The 22,449-nt window shown below is 54.6% G+C and overlaps 8 protein-coding genes across 8 annotated transcripts; 4 read left to right on the top strand and 4 right to left on the bottom strand.

Moving 5' to 3' along the window:
• Window positions 1-78: 78 nt before the first annotated feature.
• MYCGRDRAFT_107389 (uncharacterized protein) lies at window positions 79-3,469 on the top strand (the record flags this gene model as incomplete). The annotated part of the gene is made up of 6 exons (XM_003857164.1): window positions 79-131; window positions 179-1,781; window positions 1,943-2,007; window positions 2,177-2,373; window positions 2,435-2,555; window positions 2,615-3,469. The coding sequence occupies 5 exons, from the start codon at window positions 307-309 to the stop codon at window positions 2,707-2,709; spliced, it is 1,953 nt and encodes a 650-aa protein (XP_003857212.1).
• An 801-nt stretch (window positions 3,470-4,270) lies between these two features.
• MYCGRDRAFT_83941 (uncharacterized protein) lies at window positions 4,271-5,376 on the top strand (the record flags this gene model as incomplete). The annotated part of the gene is made up of 5 exons (XM_003857165.1): window positions 4,271-4,361; window positions 4,417-4,551; window positions 4,609-4,876; window positions 4,935-5,018; window positions 5,070-5,376. 5 exons carry the CDS (start codon window positions 4,271-4,273, stop codon window positions 5,374-5,376), a joined length of 885 nt encoding a protein of 294 aa, XP_003857213.1.
• Window positions 5,377-5,434: 58 nt separating this feature from the next.
• Window positions 5,435-7,699, bottom strand: MYCGRDRAFT_66582 (putative major facilitator superfamily transporter; the record flags this gene model as incomplete). The annotated part of the gene is made up of 10 exons (XM_003856397.1): window positions 5,435-5,982; window positions 6,041-6,165; window positions 6,217-6,381; window positions 6,433-6,649; window positions 6,712-6,871; window positions 6,928-7,037; window positions 7,093-7,131; window positions 7,250-7,355; window positions 7,429-7,506; window positions 7,569-7,699. 10 exons carry the CDS (start codon window positions 7,692-7,694, stop codon window positions 5,435-5,437), a joined length of 1,674 nt encoding a protein of 557 aa, XP_003856445.1.
• Window positions 7,700-8,197: 498 nt separating this feature from the next.
• Window positions 8,198-8,921, bottom strand: MYCGRDRAFT_107387 (uncharacterized protein; the record flags this gene model as incomplete). The annotated part of the gene is made up of 2 exons (XM_003856396.1): window positions 8,198-8,486; window positions 8,557-8,921. 2 exons carry the CDS (start codon window positions 8,838-8,840, stop codon window positions 8,405-8,407), a joined length of 366 nt encoding a protein of 121 aa, XP_003856444.1.
• Window positions 8,922-9,091: 170 nt separating this feature from the next.
• Window positions 9,092-11,860, top strand: MYCGRDRAFT_107386 (uncharacterized protein; the record flags this gene model as incomplete). The annotated part of the gene is made up of 5 exons (XM_003857166.1): window positions 9,092-9,657; window positions 9,714-9,830; window positions 9,970-10,826; window positions 10,880-10,949; window positions 11,007-11,860. The coding sequence occupies 5 exons, from the start codon at window positions 9,502-9,504 to the stop codon at window positions 11,784-11,786; spliced, it is 1,980 nt and encodes a 659-aa protein (XP_003857214.1).
• Window positions 11,861-12,412: 552 nt separating this feature from the next.
• Window positions 12,413-18,282, bottom strand: MYCGRDRAFT_107385 (uncharacterized protein; the record flags this gene model as incomplete). Its single annotated transcript, XM_003856395.1, has 6 exons — window positions 12,413-12,865; window positions 12,919-16,909; window positions 16,960-17,198; window positions 17,334-17,495; window positions 18,050-18,112; window positions 18,257-18,282. The coding sequence occupies 6 exons, from the start codon at window positions 18,280-18,282 to the stop codon at window positions 12,826-12,828; spliced, it is 4,521 nt and encodes a 1,506-aa protein (XP_003856443.1).
• Window positions 18,283-18,574: 292 nt separating this feature from the next.
• Window positions 18,575-20,858, top strand: MYCGRDRAFT_107384 (uncharacterized protein; the record flags this gene model as incomplete). Its single annotated transcript, XM_003857167.1, has 3 exons — window positions 18,575-19,626; window positions 19,683-20,425; window positions 20,504-20,858. The coding sequence occupies 3 exons, from the start codon at window positions 18,736-18,738 to the stop codon at window positions 20,856-20,858; spliced, it is 1,989 nt and encodes a 662-aa protein (XP_003857215.1).
• A 252-nt stretch (window positions 20,859-21,110) lies between these two features.
• Window positions 21,111-22,379, bottom strand: MYCGRDRAFT_66573 (proteasome core particle subunit alpha 2; the record flags this gene model as incomplete). The annotated part of the gene is made up of 4 exons (XM_003856394.1): window positions 21,111-21,371; window positions 21,430-22,095; window positions 22,148-22,167; window positions 22,220-22,379. The coding sequence occupies 4 exons, from the start codon at window positions 22,261-22,263 to the stop codon at window positions 21,253-21,255; spliced, it is 849 nt and encodes a 282-aa protein (XP_003856442.1).
• Between the last annotated feature and the right edge of the window lie 70 nt (window positions 22,380-22,449).

Here is a 22,449-nt window from a genome sequence, read left to right as displayed (position 1 = left end):
ATAGGTGTAATTATTACTTTTCCGAAGGGCGGAGCGACCTAGGAAGCCTACTTTAGGGAGGCTACTACCGGCAGTCGCTCTACTCTAGCTTTGCAATCTATTCCGAGTCCTACAGGGTGCGGAATATATATGTAAGAGTCCTTACGGGTTGTATGTCTAAATCGCTAAATCCGCGTAGTGGCCCAAACTCAGGATTAGTACGCCATCCTAGTCGCCGAACTCGATGTATGATGACTACGACTCCATCGTCCCTGACCAACCCGAGTTCTTCGTTCACTGCACCTCTCAAGAACATCACCTCCAGGCATGGCCACGCCGCTCATCATGTCGTCGCTGCGAGCGCGTCTCGCCATTCAAGCCGATAAGCTGCTCCGCGAAGCATTCGTCTGCCGCAGATGTATGCAACACCAGGCCAAGCGAGCTCCTTCAACGTTCAAATCAACACGGCAGACCCCATTCTTGAATGCATTTCGCCAGTCAAGAGCGCAAAGCTCAGCGACCATACCTTCGCCCTCATCGCCTCTCGGAATCCTTGGTCGCAATATGCGTGCGGAGCAGGCTTCCTTGACCTCTTCGACCGCTCCCTCGAAGTCCTCTTTTCCCGAAACGAGCTCGAATGCCGTTGCATACTGGCTGCTAGGCTCGGCTGCAAGCGTGTTCGGTATCGTCGTCCTCGGCGGTCTCACTCGCCTGACAGAGTCCGGGCTCAGCATCACGGAGTGGCGGCCCGTCACGGGTTCGTTTCCTCCACTGAACGAGGAAGATTGGGAAAGCGAGTTCGGGCTTTACAAGCTCAGTCCTGAGTTCAAGATGCTGAATAGCCGCATGAACATGGAGGAGTTTAAACAGATATACTGGATGGAGTGGGCACACAGGCTGTGGGGAAGAGTCGTTGGAATTACGTTCTTGGTACCAACAGCATACTTCATCATCAGGAGAAGGGTCAGCGCACCTATGGCGAGGAGGCTGGTCGGTATCTGCGGCTTGATTGGGTTCCAGGGTATGATCGGATGGTGGATGGTGAAAAGTGGACTCAAGGACGACCTGTTCGAGACTGGGAAGCAGCCGCGGGTGAGCCAATACCGACTCGCTGCACACCTGGGAACTGCATTCGTGGCGTACCTCTGTATGCTGACGAATGGCCTGCACATCTTGCGTGAGAACAAGCTTCTTAGGGATCCCGCCGCTGGAGCGAAGCTGCTTGAGACTCTGCAACGGCCAGAGCTGAAGGCTTTCAGACGGCTCGTAGGAGGTTTATCGATTCTGGTCTTCATCACGGCCATGTCCGGAGCGCTGGTCGCTGGACTGGACGCCGGCTTGATCTACAATGACTTCCCGTGGATGGGTCAAGGTATTCTGCCTCCCAAGAAGGAGATGTTCGATCCTTTCTACTCTCACAAGCCGGATCAGAAGGACTTGTACTGGAGAAATGCACTTGAGAACCCAGTGCTGGTCCAGCTTGATCACCGGATACTAGCAACCACCACATTCACCGCTATCATGGCGTTGTGGAGCTACAGCCGCTTCAGCCCTTCAGTCCGCGCAACTCTCCCGAAGGCCGCCAAAGGTGGCATGCTCGGTGTCGTACACTTGGTCACTCTGCAGGTAGCGATGGGCATTACGACTTTGTGGTACCTAGTCCCTACTCCGCTGGCCGCGGCACATCAGGCTGGCGCATTGGCCCTCCTCACCGGTGTCTTCGTCTTGGGAAGTCGAGTATGGGTGCCGAAACGCACATTGAGGTTGGTCAAGCAAGCTCTCTCTGAGGCAAAGGTTGCACCGTCAGTAGCAGGGCGCAGACCGTTGGCAGCTGTGCCATAGACGCGAGGTCAGACGAGAGAATATATTTATTCGCAATGAGAAATAGACTGGAACATGCTCTACCTCAGATGTACATGATTTTCGAAAAATGGTCATTAATATCATAAAATTGTCCCAAGAGGCTCGACTTCCACAGCCACATTCGACATCGCGATCCTGCGGCGCGGTTCTCAGCATCGCAGAAGCGTACGCAATGTTTCATCGCATGATCAGACGTCATCCCTATCGACGCGGGCGACACGCCGAGATGCAGGAGCTGCGAATCCCTGTCACGCGAAACCGGTTTCACGCAATCCCTCGTGGGTCGCAGCGATGATATAATGCAGTCTTGTGCGCAAGTATCACACCAATTCAGATATGCAAGCCGAAAAGTCCCAAAAGACCTCGAACGTGACTTCCGAGTCCTACCAGTACCAGCAATCTCACCAGTCCAGCCAATCCAGCATGTCGTCCTCCGCAATGACCAAGCAGCAGCCGAACGAGGTTGCCCGCAAGCAAGACGAGTCCGACATCATCGAGGAGACGGAGACGAACTCCAAAGCCAGCGCCAGTGTATGCCGAAATCCACACTACGCGCATGGCTGATTCGACTCGCTGATTGATTTTGCTTCAGGCTGGACTGAACCTCAACATTTTCGGCGCCATCGCAGGTGCATTTTCCTCCAAGTCCTCAAAACAGATTGAAGAGGACGGCAGTTCGACCGAGACGAAGCAGGAAAACCTTGCTGCGAAAGGTATAGCTCGCTCTCAGCCCAAGAGTGAGAATTCTCCGAATTGCTGATATCGTGTTCAGGAGCCGGTGCAGGAAATCTTGCAGCACGAGGTGCTGCAGATGCGGAACAGCAAGGGCGACACATGAAGGCTATCCAGGACGACAAGGCAGCATGAGTACGTAGAGAAGTGGACAATTCAGTCCGCCCGAGAGCTCGACAACTCGCAGTGCAGCGACCGTACGCCCGTTCCAGCTCATCCAGAATCATCATCCAGAGCAGCCCACGCAGCTCGTTGCCTTTGCTTTCTCTCATTGGTCGTGGTGTCCGTTGGAGTCCTCGTGTGGTGATCTTGCTGCGCAGCCGTAGCGGCCACGTGAGATAGCTCGCCCTCTCGTAGTCCCGCAAGCAGCTTGTCCACTTTCTCCTTTGACTCGTCCACAGCCCGTATCTCGGCTCTCATCTTCTCCACGCGCTCCTCCATCATTAGAATCAGCGTCTCTCGTGCCTGATGCGGTCGGTATTGGTTGATGAGGTCGTGCATGTTGTACATGATGGTCTGAAGGTCCGCCACTCTATCCTCAAAGAGTTCTGGGTTCTGACCGAGAATGCCCGTGAGTGAGAGGAAGTTCGTGAGCAGCGAGCGAGCGAGACTGATCAGATGTGGTTGTGGGCTGAGTCGTACGGAAGGGTGCTGGGGATAGAGCTGTTCGATGCCAGCGGACTCGAGAGTGGCAGGTTTCTCGTGAAGGTCGATGGCGAGTCCAAAGACTTTGTATCTGCCATCGGCAGGTGGCTCTGGTGGAATTAGGTATCGCAGGTCGGGATCTTGCTCGTCGTCAATGGGTCCAGATTCGCGATTCTGCTTCGCGCGCCTGACATTTTGCCGGGTGAAGTGCTTCCAGAACGGGGGCGGCGCAGGAAAGAGCGCCGCTGTGGCCTGCGGCTCCGCCATTGAACGAGTGTGTCGAGCGTCGAAGAGAATGTATGTAAGAAATTGGATTGTGCAGCCGAATGAAGCTGGGATACTTTACTAGCGTGACGGTGATGCCGGGGCTGGTTAGTCTCAGAAGCACAGACCACTCTCAGCCAGCGAGCACTAACCTCTTCGAGCGCCTCGCCTGAGAGGGTCTGAGGGCCTAAGCCGGATTTTGGGAGATGCAGCGTAGCACGCGACAGCGCAACAACAACGACCTTTTTTAAAAATCTAGCACTGTAACTTTGTAGAGCCGAGTCTTGCGATTCGAACGGCGTATCGCATAGAAAATTTAAGTGTGTTTTGCGTGCCCTAATAGAGCTCGCATTTTCCTATTTTTCGCCTAACAAATTAGAATTCCGAAGAATTTGCGCGAGCTCTATTACAGCTTTCGTTTGGCGTCGGATTTAAATAATTAATACACCGTTCGAATCGCAAGACTTAGCTCTACAAAGTTACAGTACCGGATTTTTAATAACTAGTTTCGTTGTTGCGTTCTCGTGTTTGGGGCCGAAACGATGCTGCGCTTTATTAAGGTGTAAATTCCATACTAATGCTGCGCTCTATCTCCTAAATTCGGCGTTCGGACCCTTAGACCACGAACAGTAGGCGTCGAAACCGCGCTAACTGGGCGTGGACTGAGGAACTGAGACTAGGGGCTGGTTCGACGCATTCCGTGCGCGCCGTGGCGTGGCTAATTTAGACCCTCCCGGTATATCTCCGACATCTCGTTCCTGTATTCCACATACATGATATAGACAACATGCCAGGATCGGTCAAGGCAAAAGCGCAGGCGAGCAGAGATGGCGTCCTCGGCGTTGCAGACCGCATATGGAGGAGTAGCTACGCCGGCGGTACGGCGACATCGTTCCCTCGCAAGTGAGAGCACATGCTAACCGAATAGAACAGACTACATTGGCCTGGCCATCCTGATCGTGCTATACAGCCTGTTCAGAACTTTCAGCGAACCATTCTATACATCCTTCAGGCTTGACGACACGCGAATACAGTGGCCTCATGCCGAAGTCGAGCATGTACCTGTCGGTGTGTTACCATCGATCCAACCTCTCTTCTCTCGACCACAGCTGACAAGCATTCTAGCCATGCTGTTCATATATGCAGCTGGAATACCCTTGATACTGCTTGTCGCTTGGGCTATGATATTTCGTCCCGGTCACCACAAAGCACACGCAGTCCTGCTCGGTCTGGTCACCTCGGTGCTCATGACCACATTCCTCACGGACATAGCCAAGGACGCAGTTGGTCGGCCTAGACCTGATCTGATATCCCGCTGCAAGCCCGAGAAGTCCACTCCGATGCACGAGCTTGTCCCAATCGATGTCTGCACGGAGACGCGTCGCCATCTTCTGTACGTCCATCATGGCCGTTGGCTGCCAGGACGGTCACTGACCCTCTCATTTCTTCAGACACGACGGCTTTCGCAGCTGGCCTAGTGGCCACAGTAGCTTTGCCTTTGCTGGACTTGGATGGCTGGCTCTGGCTTTGACAAGGTACGCGATAGAGACTGCAGCGTGACTGATCACAAGTCTGATCACCTCCAGCCAAACTCGAGCCCTTCGACCTCGGGCGAACTTGGTGTACGTCTTGATATGCCTCGCACCGCTGCTCGCAGCTGCACTGATCGCCGCAAGTCGGCTCGAGGATTACAGACACGACGTCGGGGATGTGGTCACTGGGAGCTCACTTGGATTCGCTGTGACATACTTCAACTGGCGTAGGTACTTTCCCAGCCTGCTTTCAGCCGAATGCGATCAGCCCTATTTGCAGTCGCCGGGCGGGGATGGATCTTCGCCAAGCGCCTTTCAACGTGTTCGAGACGAGGAGGAAGGCTACGGTTCGGATGATTAGAGGGCAGCGCCATGTACGATGCAGTATGTATGTACGACTTCCACCTCGGAAGCATGCCTCACTTCCTCTCAAGGTTGCTGTAAAGCTTGTGCTGCTTGATGAACAGACTTGTGAATGCTGCGAGGATCCCAAAGCCGAGCATGACCACCCAGACGCCCCTCAGCGCTCCAACATATGCCTCGATAACCCCCTCCTTCCACCCCGGCGGCAAGTGATCCAACTCTTTGGTTGAGTCTCGAATCCTTCGGATTCGATCCGCTGCGCCAGGCTCATCCCCGAAGCGCTCGAAGAGAAGAGACTTGAGAAGGTTCTGGAATACAGCACTCGCGATGGTGATGCCGATCGAGGACCCAGTCGATCTGAATGCGTATGACGCAGATGTGATCACGGCCTGATACTTGTGATCAACGGCTGATATCAGAGCAATAAGCGTAATGGTCAGCATCGAGCCGTAAGCCAAGCCGCCCATGAGCAGGAATATGAACGGCGGTGCAGTGGGCACGTTCTGATCAAAGAAGCCCAGGATCAGTGATGCTGCTAGTAACTGAAGCAGCTGCATTGCGAAGTTTAGCAAACGGTATTTGCCAGTCGCACGCATGATGAGACCTGGCCAGGGACGTCAGCTGCTAATCTTTTCATGTCAATGACATTTTGATGTTCGTACCGGAACCAAGGGAACCTATTGCTGTCCCAGCGGCTTGAGGGATGAACAGAGTGCCCGCGCGTGTCGAGGAGACACCCCGCACAACTTCAAAAAAGATGGGACAATAGTAGATCAATGCGAACATGCTGTTGCATCGTTAGTCCACCGTGGAGCGTGTGCAAATACGCGACCCTCACCTCATCGTCTCGAAAAACATGGTCAGGCATCCAGCTGCGACCGATTGGTTAAGGATCAATCGGACAGGAATGATAGGCTCAGAAGCAACACGATCTTCAACGAAAATGAAGATCAGAAGGAAGACGAAGCTGAGGGGCAACGACACATAGACGAGTGGATGGCTCCTGCGAAAGGTCAGAGGTGGCCTAACCAGGCACAAGGTTTGCTGCACGAACCAAGGGACAACATTGCCGCCACTGTTCAACCCGAGAAGAAGCAACACCAGCGCGGACACCAGAGTAAAAGCGCCTAGAAAGTCCACCCGTTTGATCTTGGAAGTGGTCGTCTTTTTCACGGGAATCTTGACCGTGAGGGTTCCCACGATTCCAGCCACGACGATGAAAGGTAGCTGGATAAAGAAGGCGTACCTCCAGCCGAGCGTGTCATTGATGTCTTTGGGTTTTGTGTTAGCAGGAGGTCTTGACAAGTTAGTGAGGATCTTGAGCACGACTCACATCCGCCAAATACGCCACCTAGACCCATGCCCATGCCAAAGACAATGTTGCCCATGCCTTGCCATACGCCTCTCTTCCTCAAAGGGATCAAGTCACTAGCGACGAAGGTAGAAACGGTGTTTAGACATCCACCTCCTGCGCCTCCTACCACTCTCCCTAGCTGTATGATGGATCAGCTCCTGTATCTCGGGCAAGAACGTGAGATATCGGGCTCACAATCATGACCCAGTCATCTCTCGCGATACCGCAAAGCAATGTCCCAATGGCGAAGAATGTCGACGCAAAAATGACTCCCGCGCGACGACCATAAATATCGGTCATCTTGCCTGGACGTTGTGTCAACACAATCGCTCAAAAAGTGATACGAATTGGATGACGGACCAGAGAGCGGCTGGAATGCCGCGTTTGCAATGAGATAACCTAGACACAACGAATATAGGTTTTAGCAATACTCAGGCAATGCAGCGGTCCAGACTAGACCTGACCCAAGCAAAGACAGTCTGGGACGCCCCAAGTCTTGTACCCTTCGAAGACTTACCGCTGGCGATCCAGCTGAACGATGTGCCGGATTGGAACGAGCTGGAAATGGGCCCCGAAAGCGTTGCTACAACGGTCGTGTCGAGAGCAGCGAAGAATGTTGCCAACTTTTGAACAGTATCAGCGTCTAAGTTGACCATTTGACGAGCCTTCGGACCAGCTTTGGAGCTTTGAACTGACCCACAGGCTTCCCATGGTGGAGACCAACTTGAGAGTTGTTGGTTCCTCGGCGAGCGGTACACTGCCGACATCGTGTTCCTTCGAGGCGATTGATGAGCGACGTTCGACCCAATGAAAGCTCCATAAGGACAATGTCCTACTCTGATTTCCTGCTCGGCCTGCGCCTCGAGCTCATCTTCTCCTGTTGATGCAGCATTTCCTAGGAGAGGCGAGCGTTCGTCCACGGGCTCTGGCGGTAGCGCCTTCAAAGGCTCCTTCTTGGCCATCGGATACCAAATCAACGTCGAAAGCTGTGCATTGCACGTGGATGAGAGATCTGCCCGCCGAAGTAGCGGGAGATGTTCCTTCCATCCGTTCTGCTTAGGTAATCGAGATCCGTGATAGGTACCTCAAGACGGATGCAGTACCCACCCATGCCTCCCACTCACGAGTACATCTTTATAAGAGGCAGTGGTAGCTTAATGGAGCATCTATTGGAGTGTACACGAGTTTCAGCAGAACGCGGACATATACGTCTTTGGACATGTGCAGATAAGGTAAGTGAGCAGACAGATGAGCAGAATGTGTACAGGCGAGTGATGAGAACACAAACAACGCGTTGACCATGGAGTCTATGTGGACCCTCTGGTAGATGTCTGGCACCAGTTTGCATGTGAATTAGAGGAGGGAGCAACTCAACCTATGCCATCGCAGGTATTGAAAAATCCGCATAGGAGTCAGGACAGGGCTAGAGCAAATGACATGACACCGCAATGGGTCTGCGGTCTCTCGATTTCAGCACTCTGCTTGACTGTAGAGTACCATGCTCTGACGAGAATAAGCAGCGATACATGCGCCTCCAAGGAAGCCCTTTATCCGGTGTCCGCGCCTCCGTATGTACAGCACGATAAAGCCGGCATCGTGGGTCGGACACCTGCCGCCATGTTACCCAATTGTACGGAACTCCAGCGCGAGAATCTCAATGCCCATCTCCTCTCTATCTCTTCTTATCGGGATCCTCCAGAATGCCTTCCGCTTCCAATCGTCGTCGTGCTTCCTCGAGCGCCCATGTTTGTATGCTGCACTACCGTCAGTACTCGCTGTTGAGAACCGTCGCCGCCTCAGCCGCAGCTCTGTGCTTTCGCATACCTTGTGTCGGGCTTGTAGCAGTATCCCACCACGCCGAAGAGCAAGCTGCCGAAGAACCCATAGAACCAGACGTTCTCCCAACCCTCATTTTCGTATTTCTCGCCTGGCTTCACACCAAACAGCCATCCACCGGGTGGGTCGTAGTGGTCCTCGTGAGCATGATCGCCGGCGCTCCGTGCGGCCGTGGAGGAGAGTAGTCGTTGTTGTGGGCGGGCGGCGAGATTGGGCACGATCTGAAAGCGCGCTCGCGAGGAGGTAATGAGTCGTGATCGGAGGACTGACATGCTGGCGACAGATGCGTTCCCGTGAAGTGGTGTTGTGGTTCGAGGAGTGGAGTTTGGTGCCTCTGCCGGCGATATGGCGATGACTGCGACGCCGCTCTTCGGCCTGGTGGAAGATGAGGTTGCGCTGAAAGGGCGGTCACGTAAGCCGTCGCCCCTCCCGTCACCTTTGAAATTACGCTTTCCTTCGACTCCGACTTCACCTTCTCGCCTCTCACCTTCTCACAACACCATCATAACAACACTCACAGTGCGCCTGCAGCACAGCGTCCGCATGGGGCACACTTGACCAGTCACGGACAATTCGTCTGTCATCTCTCCTCGCGCTTTGCGTATGCCTTTCCGGGCGGTGTAGATTGAGTCTGATCAGGAGAGTATTTCTGCGCATGCCACCGTCGTGATACGTGCCTATCCAGGCGGGACTCAAATACTATCCACACGCTTCCAGGCGCTCTGCGACCGGGAAGACAAACAGAGACAAGACCGCGCGCGACTCAACTGAGTCTTCGAAGGCCATCCATTTGCATTTGCCGGAGTTTTGCTGCGGAGCGCTTCCTCGCGGCCATCTGCCGTCTTTCTTTTCTTTTAGAGGACCCGGGTTCAGAAGCTCTGTCCTTTTCCTTGTCCCTTTTGCAGCTCTTATCGCCTTCGTGTGTTTTGCAGCATGACGAACGTCACAGCCGCGCCCTCCCGGGCGTCATCAATAGCACGAAGTGCGCGTGCGCCCAGTGCAGCCCGTACAATAACAAAACGCCGCGACAAACCGTACAAGACGGAGACACAGCGGGTTATGGCGAGGAAGAAGAGATTGAAGCTTGCCGTTTGTTGCCTGGTCCTATGCTGTGAGTTTGGAGACTGATCTGATGGGAACGATAGGATACCTTTCAAGAAGCCCCGCCAGGATTCCAATACTTAGCCGTCGGTACTCCGGACCTCGCCGAGCGGTGCAAAGAGCTTTCTCGCCTTCGTGGATTTCCGGTCACCATTGTTCATGTATGTTGCAGCTTGCCAGCTGGGAGACGTCAGCCAACTACGTTCAGCCAGCTACGGCCAGCCGCTTGCCGGCTCAGTTGTTCTATGTTTGCTGACGTCGCAAATTGCGAGCCATGGGAGACTAACAATTCTCACGTAGGGACGGCCGAGAAATTCAGCCTCCACAAGGTTTGACAAGGTGTCGGGTCATATACACAGGATCGGTTACCATTTTCAGCAAGACGTGCTCCGCACTGCCGCTCAGGAACTCGGATACGTCTTCCACGGCTACGATGGAACCTGTGTCAAGGCTGCGGACGTTCAAGCTCAGAACGAGGAAAGCGCCATGGCCAAGCTCTTGAAGAAGCACGGAATTGCGCTCAATAAGGGACCCGAACGTGAAAGCCGTGAGCAGATCCAGGCTGCAGTTCGGGAATTATTCCCCAAAATACCCCAGGAGGATCTTGAATTTATTTACGACCATGCGTGGGAGCGAAACACTAACCGTGTTGGGACCCGGCTCGATCTGCCGCTGTCATCCCGCGTACAGCTTGCAGTCGGATCGCGAGTGCGTCACACCTACACTGACTACGATAAGCTGCTCAAAGTGTTCGGCGACTGGCAGGGCGTCCGGGCAATGGTCGAGCCTTACTGCGTCAAGAAGCTGATCGAGTGGAGGGGCGAGCTTGAAGACGGTGATGAGTTTGAAGAGATTGTCCGCGAGACCATTATCATCGATGACGAGGACGAGGACGGGGGCGCAGCTGTTGACGTCGATGATGACTCGGCTGATAGTGACACCAGCATCGAGATTGTTCACCGGCCTGCAGCTGCTGAAGACATTGGCGCAGAAAGCCACGACGAGCAGTCGAGGCATTTCTTGCAGCGATACCTACCGAAACCCTCTGGACGGCTTTTACCACCCAACCAGCAATCACGTGTCGATGTCCGGCAAAAGATCGACCTGGCCAGATCTCAGATGCAGATCCCTCACAGACCCAATGCCGCACCCGAGCCGTGAGTAAATGTCTGCATGAGGCACGTTGTTAACAAAACTGACCAAGTAACAGTCGCGTGGTTCAAGTGACCTTACCTCCTGGTCAGGAATCTGTCATCATCGGTGGCGAGCGATATCAGCGGGTCAGTAGATCATGATGATCACATGGATGTGAGAATGCTAATTCCGTTGTCGAGCAGCAGGCAAGACCAGCACCTGACATCTGGCCCTCGATCGAACAAGCCAGCGGCAGTCGAAGAAGCAGTGGAGACGCTTTCACAGTTCGCACTAACGATGAGCACCGCAATGCGTACATCCACGGTCGTTCCATCACATCAGAAGACGAAAACCGTGGTAAGCGCCGCAAAATGGAACAGGATGCCACGATGATGACGCTGCCCACCACTACCTGGACACCGCCTGGCCAGCAACAAATTCAAAGCCAGTCCGGTCAGTTCTTCGCTCCAGCCCGGGCAGGTCCAACAACAGATTTTGGTCGAGACTCGCCGCATTGGGATCATGGTTATCGCCCGGGCGACAGCTACCATACCCAGCCAAACATGGCACGCGAGAAGTTCTTCCCAGTACATCCGGTCCAGCAGAGCATCGAACAAGGAAGCACATCCGTCACGACAACCCCTCCGCGTTTGCAACATCCAGCGCGTCACAACCTCGTCCATGCACAAGTTGCACCTATTCAGTATGCTCCAAGCTCGTCCCTCGTTCGAAACAACATGCCTGGCCGCTTCGAGGGCTTTCCCGGCGAGCCATTTCGCCAAATCGTCGTGGTCGACGACTCTCCTTCAAGGAGAACCACGCTGCCTCGACCCGTCCACGGTGCGCCTGCGCCTGTGCAGCAGCTCCAGAGGTATGGAGCATATCAGGCAGTTGTTTCAGGTCCGCCATCGTGGTCTACCGGGGCGCCTCCGCCTCCGCCTCCACAATACCAATACCAGTACCAGTACCAGTACCCTCGATGAGAGGAAGCGCATCTCGCATGTCACGAGTTCGAACATCTGTACGCTGAATCGCCACGACGGTGCGAAGCGATGACGAACGCGCTGAGAGGAATTATGAGTTGAGCATGACCGTCAGTCAGCAAGGAGCGGTACAGGAGAAACTCGTGGCACAATGACAGTGCGTCGCCGTCATGGGTTCCTGGCCTGCTCGAGCTCTGACAATTGTTTGGCTCGCCATCGAAAGAGACTGGGATATCGCAGCACGGCCGTCCATAGCACTATGCATGAAACCAGTTCCAGGCAGTGTCTGCTTGCAAAATTTCGAAACGTCTCACAAATCGTTGCAGGAGTCGTTCCATCGATATGTCGTAATGTCTCGCTTACCATCATGTCGGATGATTTCTGTACTCGTTTGTCTGTGGCTTCTTATCACTCGCACTTGTCGGCGTTTCGGTCCCTTTCTCAATGACTAGCTCTCTTGATGTTGGTGCCTAATTCGCGGTATTCAAATGATGGAAGCATTAGCACCAAATTCAGAGTCACAAGCAGCCAGAATAGCAAGGCACGCAGGAAGATTCAAGTGCTCTTCATCAAGCTTCCGAAAACATACAATCACTAGATAGATAACAATGAACTAAACAACCACTGCTCCTTCGACTATTCCATAGTTGTGCGTCCCATCATCCACATGGGCCAACAGTCAATGCGGGTTCGATACCGGAAATGAGAAACTCATCGTGTCCATCAAGAAAGCAGTGTGTGCCTTGTATCGCCAGTTCACTCTGATATTCATTCTTCCTCTTCCCTTCAGTCTTCAGTCTCGGCTATACAGGTGTGTACCGATCTGTCACTGCGGCAGGTAATCTGCTCGTGGCGGCCGTTGCTTGGTAATGATGGTATGCGGTCAGTGGTTCAGGAAGATACCCGAAATCTGGAGGGCCGACGACGAGCTTTCGCTCAAGTCAACCCTGTCGTCGGGGTCCTGGAGTGTGTGCATGCGAGGCAATGTCGTTTGAAGACTTGGTCGGCCGCGCTGATAGGAATGCAACAATGGCCGACCTCACAAAGCGTAAGGGTTCAGCGATCTGATGGTCAAGCATCTGGGAGGGTGATGTCAGTATCATTCGGATGTGTAGGTGTTCTGAGAACTTACGGTGGACTCTTGGTCAGATCGGTTCTCAGCAGAACTGGCACTCTGGTCATCTCCTTGACGTCTTGGATGTAATGGCCGTTCTCCTCGCGTAGCTTGAAAAATCCAAGGTACTTATCCTTGTTGCTCAACTTCGCTTCTGGCGCGGCGCTGTTGTTGAGGGCGCGAGAGTCGGACTTGGATCGCTGCGGTGGAGCTCCGTTGCGGGATGGCGACGGTGGACCGCTCTGGGTGGCGCGATCGCCATTCAGAGCGACTCCAGCGGCATTGTCGGTGGCCTCGGACGCGTTGTCGTCATCGTCGTCGTCGAAAAGCGCATCAACATCCTGAGCATCGATGGAGCCAGTGTTCATCGCCTTGCGCTCCGCCTCTTGAGCTTCCCTGTGCTTAGCAGTGGCCTCTCGTGCGACGAAGCTGTGCGTTGGGCGGTGACCCTTGGCCTGGGGGCGTTCATCGTCGGGAACAAAGGCCGATGATGGGACTCCCTTCTCCCAGTAGAGCTCCAGCAGTCGCTTATTCTTGTCGAACTCGGCCTTCTTCAATGGTAGCTGATCGCAGTGAACACGCTTTTCAAAGCCATATTCTGGAATCAACACATCGAACGCGGATTCGTAGACGCAGACGACGATTCCAACCGAGATCAGATCGCCACCTTGCTCCTCGCTCAAGCGGTTCATCAGACGGCAGGACTCAATGTGAACACTCTGCTCCTGGGCGGCGTGGGCTGAATCCTTCTTGGTGTTGCACGTTTCCGCAGTCTTGTTGAGTGACTCGAGATCCTCGGAGAACTCCACAGCACCATTGGAGAGAGCAGCCTCAAGCTGTCGATGAACGATGATGTCGGCGTAGCGTCGCGATGGGTTGGTGAAGTGCGTGTAAAGTGGCAGATTCAACGCATAATGGCTCAAGCTCGGATCTGGCACCTTTCCAGGTACGACGTACTTGGCGCGGCCCATGGCCTTGATGATCAAGGTTTCCATACCCTTGCGAATCTCGGCGTCGTCGATACGGAAGAGGCTGTTCTGCAGGGAAGCAGAACTCGAAATGTCCATGTCATAGCCAATGTTGGCCATGCGTTCGGCGAAAGTCTGCAGTCGTCTTGGGAAAGGATCCGCTTGTCGGCGGAGTAGCGCACGGTCTTGCAACTGCGCGAAGATCTTCTGCGCCACCACGGCATTCGTCTTGTGGCTCAGCTCTTCGATCATCTCATGCGCTGGACTGGAGTCGAAGATGTTGCGCTCGACGGGCACGTTCTCGTCGTCAAGCTGGTAGAAAAGACGGAGTGGAGGAATGTCTTCTTCTTCACTGTTGTATCGACCACGACGGAGCTTCTGTGCGATGTTGTGCAGCATGAGAATCTGCTTGGAGCGTTCTTCGCCGAGCGAAGACTCCTTCGAACCGTTGATAACAGCATCGACCTCCTCGTACGACAGCTTGCCGGAGCTCTTGATAATGGCCTTGCCGACCCAGGTATCTTCTTCAGAGACCCGTCCGGATGCAGCGTCAACCTTGAAGACGACCGAGACCGTGTAGCGGTCCTCGCCAGGATTGAGGCAGCAAACGTCGTGAGTGATCTTGGAGGGGAGCATGTTGACAGTTCTATCTGTCAAGTAGACCCCAGTGCCACGTTTCTTGGCTTCGCGGTCGACCAGAGAGTTGGCTTTGACGAAATGGGCAATGTCAGTGACGTGCATGCCGATCTCGACGTTACCATCTCCCAAATCCTTGAAATGAATGGCGTCGTCCAGCTCCTTGCTTCCATTGGGATCAATGGTGAACGTCTGCTCTTCGCGGAAGTCGCGGCGACCTTCCAGAGCCGATTCACCCTCCTTTTCAATGGACCAGTCTTCGAAGCCAACGTTCTTGATGACCGCCTCGGAGAAGTCGTCCGGCCCGAAATTGTTGTCCCGAAGCAGAGCATCTGTCTCGACCTTGAGATCGCCGGCCTCGCCGAGTTGCTCGACAAGTGTTCCAAATGGATGCAGACTGGTGATGGGCCAGCGCTTGATGCATGCAACGAAGATCTTGTTGGCGTAATCCTGGTGACGATCGACAAAGTCTCGTGGAGCTTGCTCGGTCGGAATGGCGATCAGCGGCACTCGCTTGTCGGTTGGCTTGAACCACACAATCTTCGGACGATCTTGTTGGCGCTCCTGGTGACGCGCGTTGCCGCCATCGCGAGCCTGGCGCTCGGCTTCTTGCTTCTCCTTGGTAGCCTGGCTGCTTGGACGGAGGAGACCGAGAGAACCAGAGAACATTTGACCAGCAACTCGTTCGATGACCGCAACGATGTGGCCGGCGTAGAGTGGCTTTTGCTCGTCGTTGATTTCATCCTCTTCCATGAGAAGGAGACTTTGGCCTTCGACCTCGACATCGTCATTCTTCTTCTGCGTTGGACGCTGCTTCAAGCTACCACGACGACGAAGACCACCCTCCTGGGCGGCCGAGGCACTTTCTGGCTGAGTGGTAGCATCGTTGACTGCAGTCATGTTGCCACTACGCTGGTCAGTAACATCCTTGCGCTTCTTCTTCTCCTCTTTCTCGCGCTTCTGACCCCAGACTTCGTCAACATCGAGCAGCTCGACAGCGACCAAGTCGCCCTCCAGAGCACGATTGCGATCCTTGCTGCCGCAGATGAAAATGTCGGCGTCCAGGTCAGTGGTCGTGACATAAGCATCGCTTCTGTTTTTCTTGTTGACGCGGAGAATACCGGCGACAAGTTGGCCGTCACCGAGCAAAGCAGGGAGCGTTGCCTGCGGGAGGTAGGGAGTGAAGAGCGTCTTGCGCTGCTGCTGTTGCTGATGCATGCCAATCTGTGGACCGTTGTGCTGTCCAGTGAGTTGGGCAAGAGTGGGCGCTTGAATCCCTGCTTGCTGGTATGCCTGCAACTGGGCGAGCTGAAGCGCGTTCAATTGCTGGCCACCGAACATGGCAGCGGGCTGAACCAGAACCTGGCCTTGAGGGAGCTGCATCAGTTGCGGTTGCGGCTGGTAGTTTCCGAAGCTCTGCAATGAGCTGATTGACTGACCGCCAACCGACCCACGCTGTCGGTGGCCCGGCTGGAATGGCTGAGCGCTTGTGTGTTGGTTCATGTGGAAGTTGCCCATGTTGGTAGTCTGTCCATCGGTAGGAGGCTGGGTGTTGTTGGGGTTCGGATTGCGCCAGTTGCCGTCAAAGTTGCGAGAGCCCGTACGGCCATGGCCTTGGCTACCACGGCGGCTCAGTTCTGAAGTGTTGGAGCCTCCATCGACAGTGGCCTGCTGGGGAGGGAATTGGAAGCCTGTTGGACCACCGCGACTGAGTTGACCCATGCCACGATTGTTGCCGACAGCCATGCTCTGGCTACGACCATGTCCACGACCGCCAACACCTCCGCGAGTCGCACTGCCCGCAGCTGAGCCTGCTTCGCCGCTGCCTGGGCTTGCAGCACGGTTGTCTGGGGCGGGAGGCGCTCCGGCCGCTCCTGGAATCGGGAATTGGAAACCACTAGTCTTTCTCTTCGCCTCAGCCAGCTCGGCCGCCTTCTTCGCCTCTGGCAATGCCAGCGAGTGTCTGCGTGCATGTCCTCCTCCTGCAGCGCCACCGCCTCTTCCACGTGTCGGGGCGTTGTTCTCGGTGCGATTCTGGCCAAAGTTGCCAAAGTCTCCAAAGGCAGAGCCGGATGCGCCGGATGAAGGAGCGGGAGGCGGTCCCATGCCCATGTTGGGCATTGCGGACTGGTTTCGGCGATGCGCGGATGCTTGAGCCATACCACCAGCCATGGGGATGCCAAGGTGCTGTTGGCCCATCTGCGGTTGTTGTGGGAATTGGAAGGCCGCAGGATTCGATCCTACGTTGAGATTCTGCATCTGGCCTTGCAATTGTTGGAACTGATTGGGGAGCTGTTGCTGTTGAGGGATCATACCCATGTTAACATATTGTTGGTGTGTGGCAGCGATTTGCTGCTGTTGCTGTTGGAGCATTTCGATCTGCTGTGCCAAAGCCAGTTGTTCCACTGCGAGAGTATCAGTATGGAGACGGGAAAAGAATGAACAAGGCACGCACTCATCAGCGGCGTCATCTCTGACGGGCTGCGACGATGGGCAATGTGTAGTCGGCGGCCGTTCGGGCCTTGTGGGCCGGTTTGTTGGCCTTGCTGGTCCATGACGAACTTTTTGTGCAGAGTGGTCGTGGGGCTGTAGATGCAGTAGACTGCTGTTTCGAGCTGTCGAGGCGAGGCGACGTGGAGGCCAGGCAGAGCGGGTCGATGGTGCAGATTGCGATGTAGTGTATGCAGCGACAAGCTACGGGTACGGTACAGTACGGTATAGGAGTCTGCAGTGTTGGTGGATGTGGTGCTGAGTGGACTAATTGAAGGGACGGGCAGATGGGAGAAGAGTCGAGGTCAAGGACGGAGGTGGTGGTGGTTGTGTGGGTACCTCGTGGGTAAGGATCGAAGCACGGAGCTGCTGCTGCTGTTGCGGAAAGAAGGAGTGTCGGCAGCAGCGACGTGTTGTGGGAAGGAGTGAGTGAGTGCGGTGATGAAGATGATGGAGGTGACGGGAGAGTGCAAAGAGGGACGAAGTCGACGACGGTTCGTCCTTCAGGCAAGTTAGGTAGTCTCCCCGTCAAGTGCTAGAACTAGTGGCAGTGATCTCGGTCAGCCTGGGCGATGATGCTGCGGGCGGCACCACTCCAGTGACTCCACCACACACACACACTCATCGATAGGAGGTCCTGGGCCCTGGCCTGGAGCTCAGACTGCGCTAAACTCGGCTCGTGCGTCAGCTCTCTCCACCAAAAACGCTGGAACGTCCAAGGAGAACTGACGGGACCATCCACCACGTTAATTAGGGCTGCCCTGGACAAAGACTGTGGCCGCGCACGGCATCGTCTTCGTTGTCCTGCTTGTTCGTCGCCATCTACGGATTGTTCTCCCAGCCTGCCTCTGACAACACTGTCCGAGACGTGCAAACTCGAAGTTCCATCCCCCGCCGAATCCCCGACGTCCGCAGCAAGATCAGCTCATCGACAGGATCAGGTACATCGCCAGGCTGGCGAGGATTGATTCAATTTGTTCAGTACAAGCAACTCTACGCCTCGTAGACTGCAACGCAGCAGTACACTAGCATTCATGGACGTTCAAGCTACTGACGGCCGCTCCGGAGAATTCGTCCTGAGATGTCTGATGTCGTTCAAGTTTCGTATTCTGCTTGGCCTGTAACAGTATCAGCTCTTGCTTCCAATGGCCTGACGACAGCATGGACGATCAGCAGTTCGAATATCGCGATTTGAGAAACAACTATGAGGCTCAGACAGTAAAGCATGCACAAGTCACAACGAATGTCGGCAAAGGATCTACCTCGCGTCGACAGTGCTTTCATGCATTGTGCCGCTCTGACGATTGCCACGCTTGAACTCGTTCCATATGAGCACGAGCCTGTGCTTGCAGCCTCGACGGCCTGCGACATATTGGTGTGCACCTTACGACCGCGCCCATCACTCTTCTCTTCGATGCTCGTGTCACAGCGTATTCCGGTCCCACATCCGAACGGTACTCGGATAATTATTCTCGGACTCGGCCGATAAATAAGGTCCGGACCGTGCTTTCACTTTCCGCATACCCTTCACGTCCCGCAGCTAAAGGTTACGCGACTTTCATATACCCACGGATCTCTCTTCCACAACGAACAACTCTCATGCTTCGACCGTGACCGACACAGCAATGCTGCCACCGCTACGACGACTCAACATTTCTTGGCGTCTCATCTCGCCGAGAAGCGCACATCACTACGGGACATATCCACACTTTCCAACAGTGTCTTGAAAGCCAGCACGAATATGACTTCAACATACAGAACTTCGGGTCGCTCGCGATCACGATCCATACTCAACGGTCACCGGAACTCTCTCGGTAGCAGTCACGGCCTCATGGAGTCACCACTCTCGAAGCACTACGAGGATCTCTCCCTTCAGTATGTCGAGCAGGATCGCGCCTTCGAAATGCAATTGGTCGAGGGCACTCATAGGCGGGAATCGATCCAAAAGCAAGCATTGGAATCGGCAGCCAAAGCGCACAAAGCCATACGGGACAACGCCATGCTGGACCTGGAAATGATCGCAATTGAGGCGGAGCGCAAGCGATTACGTCTCGAGGCGGAACAGAATCGTTTGGCAGAGGAAGCGAAGCGAAAGCTGGACGAGGAAAGAGCTGCGGAGCTGCACCGTCTTCAGGCGGAACGGGAGAAAGACGAAGCGCGTCAACGGGAAGCAGAGAGAATTGAGCGCGAGCGCAAAGAGGCCGAGCAGCGCGCAGCCGCGCAACAGCAGCAAAGGGAAGAACAGGCAAGGAAGGCACGAGAGCAGAAGGACAAAGAGGCTGCTGAGGCGAGGGCTGCGCAACTAGAGGAGCAAAAGCTGCAGGAAGAGCAAAAACGACAGCAGACTATACAACAGGAAAAATCGCAGCCTCCCCGAGCAAGCCACCCACCTGCCGCTGCGGCTCCCACAGCAGTGACTTCGATCGCATCTTCGTCACGGGATGAGATTGAGAAGGAACATGCTACATTCTTGGCCATGAAGCAAGCGTTGAAACAGACAAAAGATCGTCTGGATCAGGCCAAGAACCAGGACGCCTGGCTGAAGGAAAATCTTGGTGAAAAGTGTAGGAGGAGGATCAAGATGTTGGTCAATCAGGTCAACAAACACAACCGGGACGAGAACCGGAGAAAGGTAATCTCAGGCTGCAACTACGGACATGAAATGGATGTGCTAACAAATTGTTCCAGATTGCAGAAATCCAAGCGATCCTGGACGATGCTAAAGGACGTTATCCCACCGAGACAGTGGACGTATCAGCATTTTTCCACGGTGGAAACCCGGAGCCGAACCAGTCGCCTCAATTCCCGCTACTTCTCTTTGACCTTCTCAACCACTTTGCCAAGGCAATAATCAATTCAATGGCTACTGAGGCTGCCGTCGACTGCTCAGCAGCGGAACCTCTCGGCGTGATGGCCGCCTCAATCTTCGCGAACCCCAACTACTCTTTCCACGGACACTCCCTCATCGATATTCTCTGGGCTCGATATCACCAGCGCTGTCCGGTTTTATTTGGTATCGTTGCGGACGAGCGAACCAAAGAAGGTCGAGCGAAGATGGGCTGGAAACAGAATGGTGAATTGGATCACTTTCTCTTGATGAAAGGTCTGTCTGCAGGATACGCAGCCATCACCCTTCGAGACTTCTCCCGATCGAAGATGACCAATCCCGCTCCGAATCGCCTCTTCTGGCAGTCGTTGTCGCGGATCCTGAACGTCTCGGCCACCCGTCGCGTACCATCACATTACAACGCCCTCGAAGGCCTCCTCGACCTGGCATTCATCCCCCGATTCATCAGTCTGTACGGACAAGCAGCCGTTGCGGCATTGAGGTTAGCAGTCCGCGAATTCGCCACTTTCCCAGCAGATCGACCCGCAACCACCAAAGCCGCCGGCATCATGGAAGTTCTTGGGATGAAAATCGGAAGCGAATTGTATCTCCAGCTCTAGGAAGGCAGGAAGAACTCCATTCGCATTTCGAATCTCCAGACTGGACACTATGCACAGCACAGCAGTGCCCCTCGCGGAACGTTTGGCACCAGCGCTCAACAACCTCGTGTTCCGTTGACCAACAACGTCACGAACGCCTCATTCGGCCGCGTGGGTAATTTTGGCTTCGGCAGGGCCCAAATTCCAACAGCACCTAGAGCCAACATGAATGGCCAAAAGGCACCATCTTGTCTGCCACCCGCCACAGGCGCCAATCGCGAGATCCTGGGCTTCGGCAACAGGAATACGAGCGGTAATGGGGGTATCACGAGAGGCTTCAACACGACGCAGCCTCACATGCCCGCGAACGCCCCGACTGGGAGAGGCGTGATGCCTCAGATTCCCGGAGCAGGACTACAGGGGGGCTGGTGGACGTGAGACTCAGCATTTCAAAGGAAAGGAGAGTGCATTTATAGGTTTTGACGAGCGCAAGAAGTTGTCGATAACGAACACTCGGCTTGCGGAACGCATCATCGCAGTATGCGTGGTGGAAGATGGGTCCACATCAGCTCAATTGGACTTCCGGGAAGGGACGCTTTCACCTCAAAGCTCCATAGAAACGAAAGCACCTTATGTGCAGTATCAAGACATTACAGCATGATCGTCTCACATTTCCAATGAGCTTATCACAGTAGCATCCTCGCGTGCACACAGGTCGGCTGCGAGTCGAATTCATTCATCGCCATGCTAGGTATTTCGTACAGCTTTGCTTCCTGTATCCCAGCGAATACTTCTGCTTCGCCAACGCCGCATATGCCATGGTCGTGTACTACTACAAGTTGGTGAGGTAGTCCTCGATCTCTTGCGGACTGAGCTTCCTGAATCGTGGACCTGTGGCGCCTTCTACGCCCTCGTAGCCGAGGAGGTGATCTGCTGGTGGGCCGATGATACCTGGTTGATGTCAGTCTTTGCGCTTTCACGTCTCGCAGCCAGCCCTTCACGGACTCACCAATCTCGACCGTGTCTCCGTTCATCTCGCCCTCGATCGTCTCCTTCAGCGTAAGCAGCGCAATGTGCACGGCGTCCTCCAACTCCAAGCCCTCAGTGTACCGCTTCTCGAGGAACGTCTTCGCGCTTGTGGCGCTCTTTCCGATCGCAGTCGCCTTCCAGGGAAAGTAGCTTCCACTCGGGTCGACTTGGTAGAGACTGGGACCACCCTTGAGGATACCGCCCGTCTTGCCCGATGGCTTCTTCTTCTCGCCGTCCACCGCCATGTCGTCCGCCGCCTTCTGCTCTTCCTGCTCCGGCTCAATACCATCATCCCACCCCGCGATCAGCAAGCTCACGCCATAAGGTCGCACTCCTCCACTCTGTGTCGCCTCTTGCATCACTCGCGCCACATCCTGCACCAATATCCGCGTGGGTGGGTACTCGTTGTATATCCGCTTGTAGCCCGTGTGGCTGACCTTTCTCGCCTTGTCGACCAGTACGCGGTAGTCGGGACCCATGCCAGAGTACACCATACCAATGTTGGGCGTGATGAGCGAGACTTTGGATGATGAGGCGGCATCGATGAGCGGTGTGGAGGACTTCTTCTCTGTGGCGAGGACGATGCCGTTGGCGGCTTTGATACCGAGTGAGGTCACACCTTGGTTGACGGCATTGAGGGCATATTCTAGACTGATGTTAGTGACGACCTCCATCGAGCGGTAATAGTATTGATGTACCAATCTGAACCAGCTTTCCACTGAAAGATGCATTAGTATAGTTTGTAGCAGAGGCGTATGATATGGACATACCTGGGCGAGAAGGTGGTGAGAGAGAAAGAGTATCTGTCGGCCATGGTGGCCTGTGACGCAGGGAGTGTTGTCTCGACGAGATGTTGGTGATAGCCGTGACTTTTCTAGTCGGTGTAAGAGGCGGATGCGATGGTAGATGATTGTTGTATTCGCGTGTGAGGTGGTGAAGTTGATGATCCGAAGCAGCTCTCTAGGTACATCTCAGGCACAAGCGAACGCGAAGCTCTCAC

Source organism: Zymoseptoria tritici, chromosome 1, assembly GCF_000219625.1.
Source record: "Zymoseptoria tritici IPO323 chromosome 1, whole genome shotgun sequence".
NCBI classification, from domain to species: domain Eukaryota; kingdom Fungi; phylum Ascomycota; class Dothideomycetes; order Mycosphaerellales; family Mycosphaerellaceae; genus Zymoseptoria; species Zymoseptoria tritici.
The sequence above is the reverse complement of the archived record's forward strand: the minus strand, read 5'-3'. Positions and strand labels throughout refer to the sequence as shown.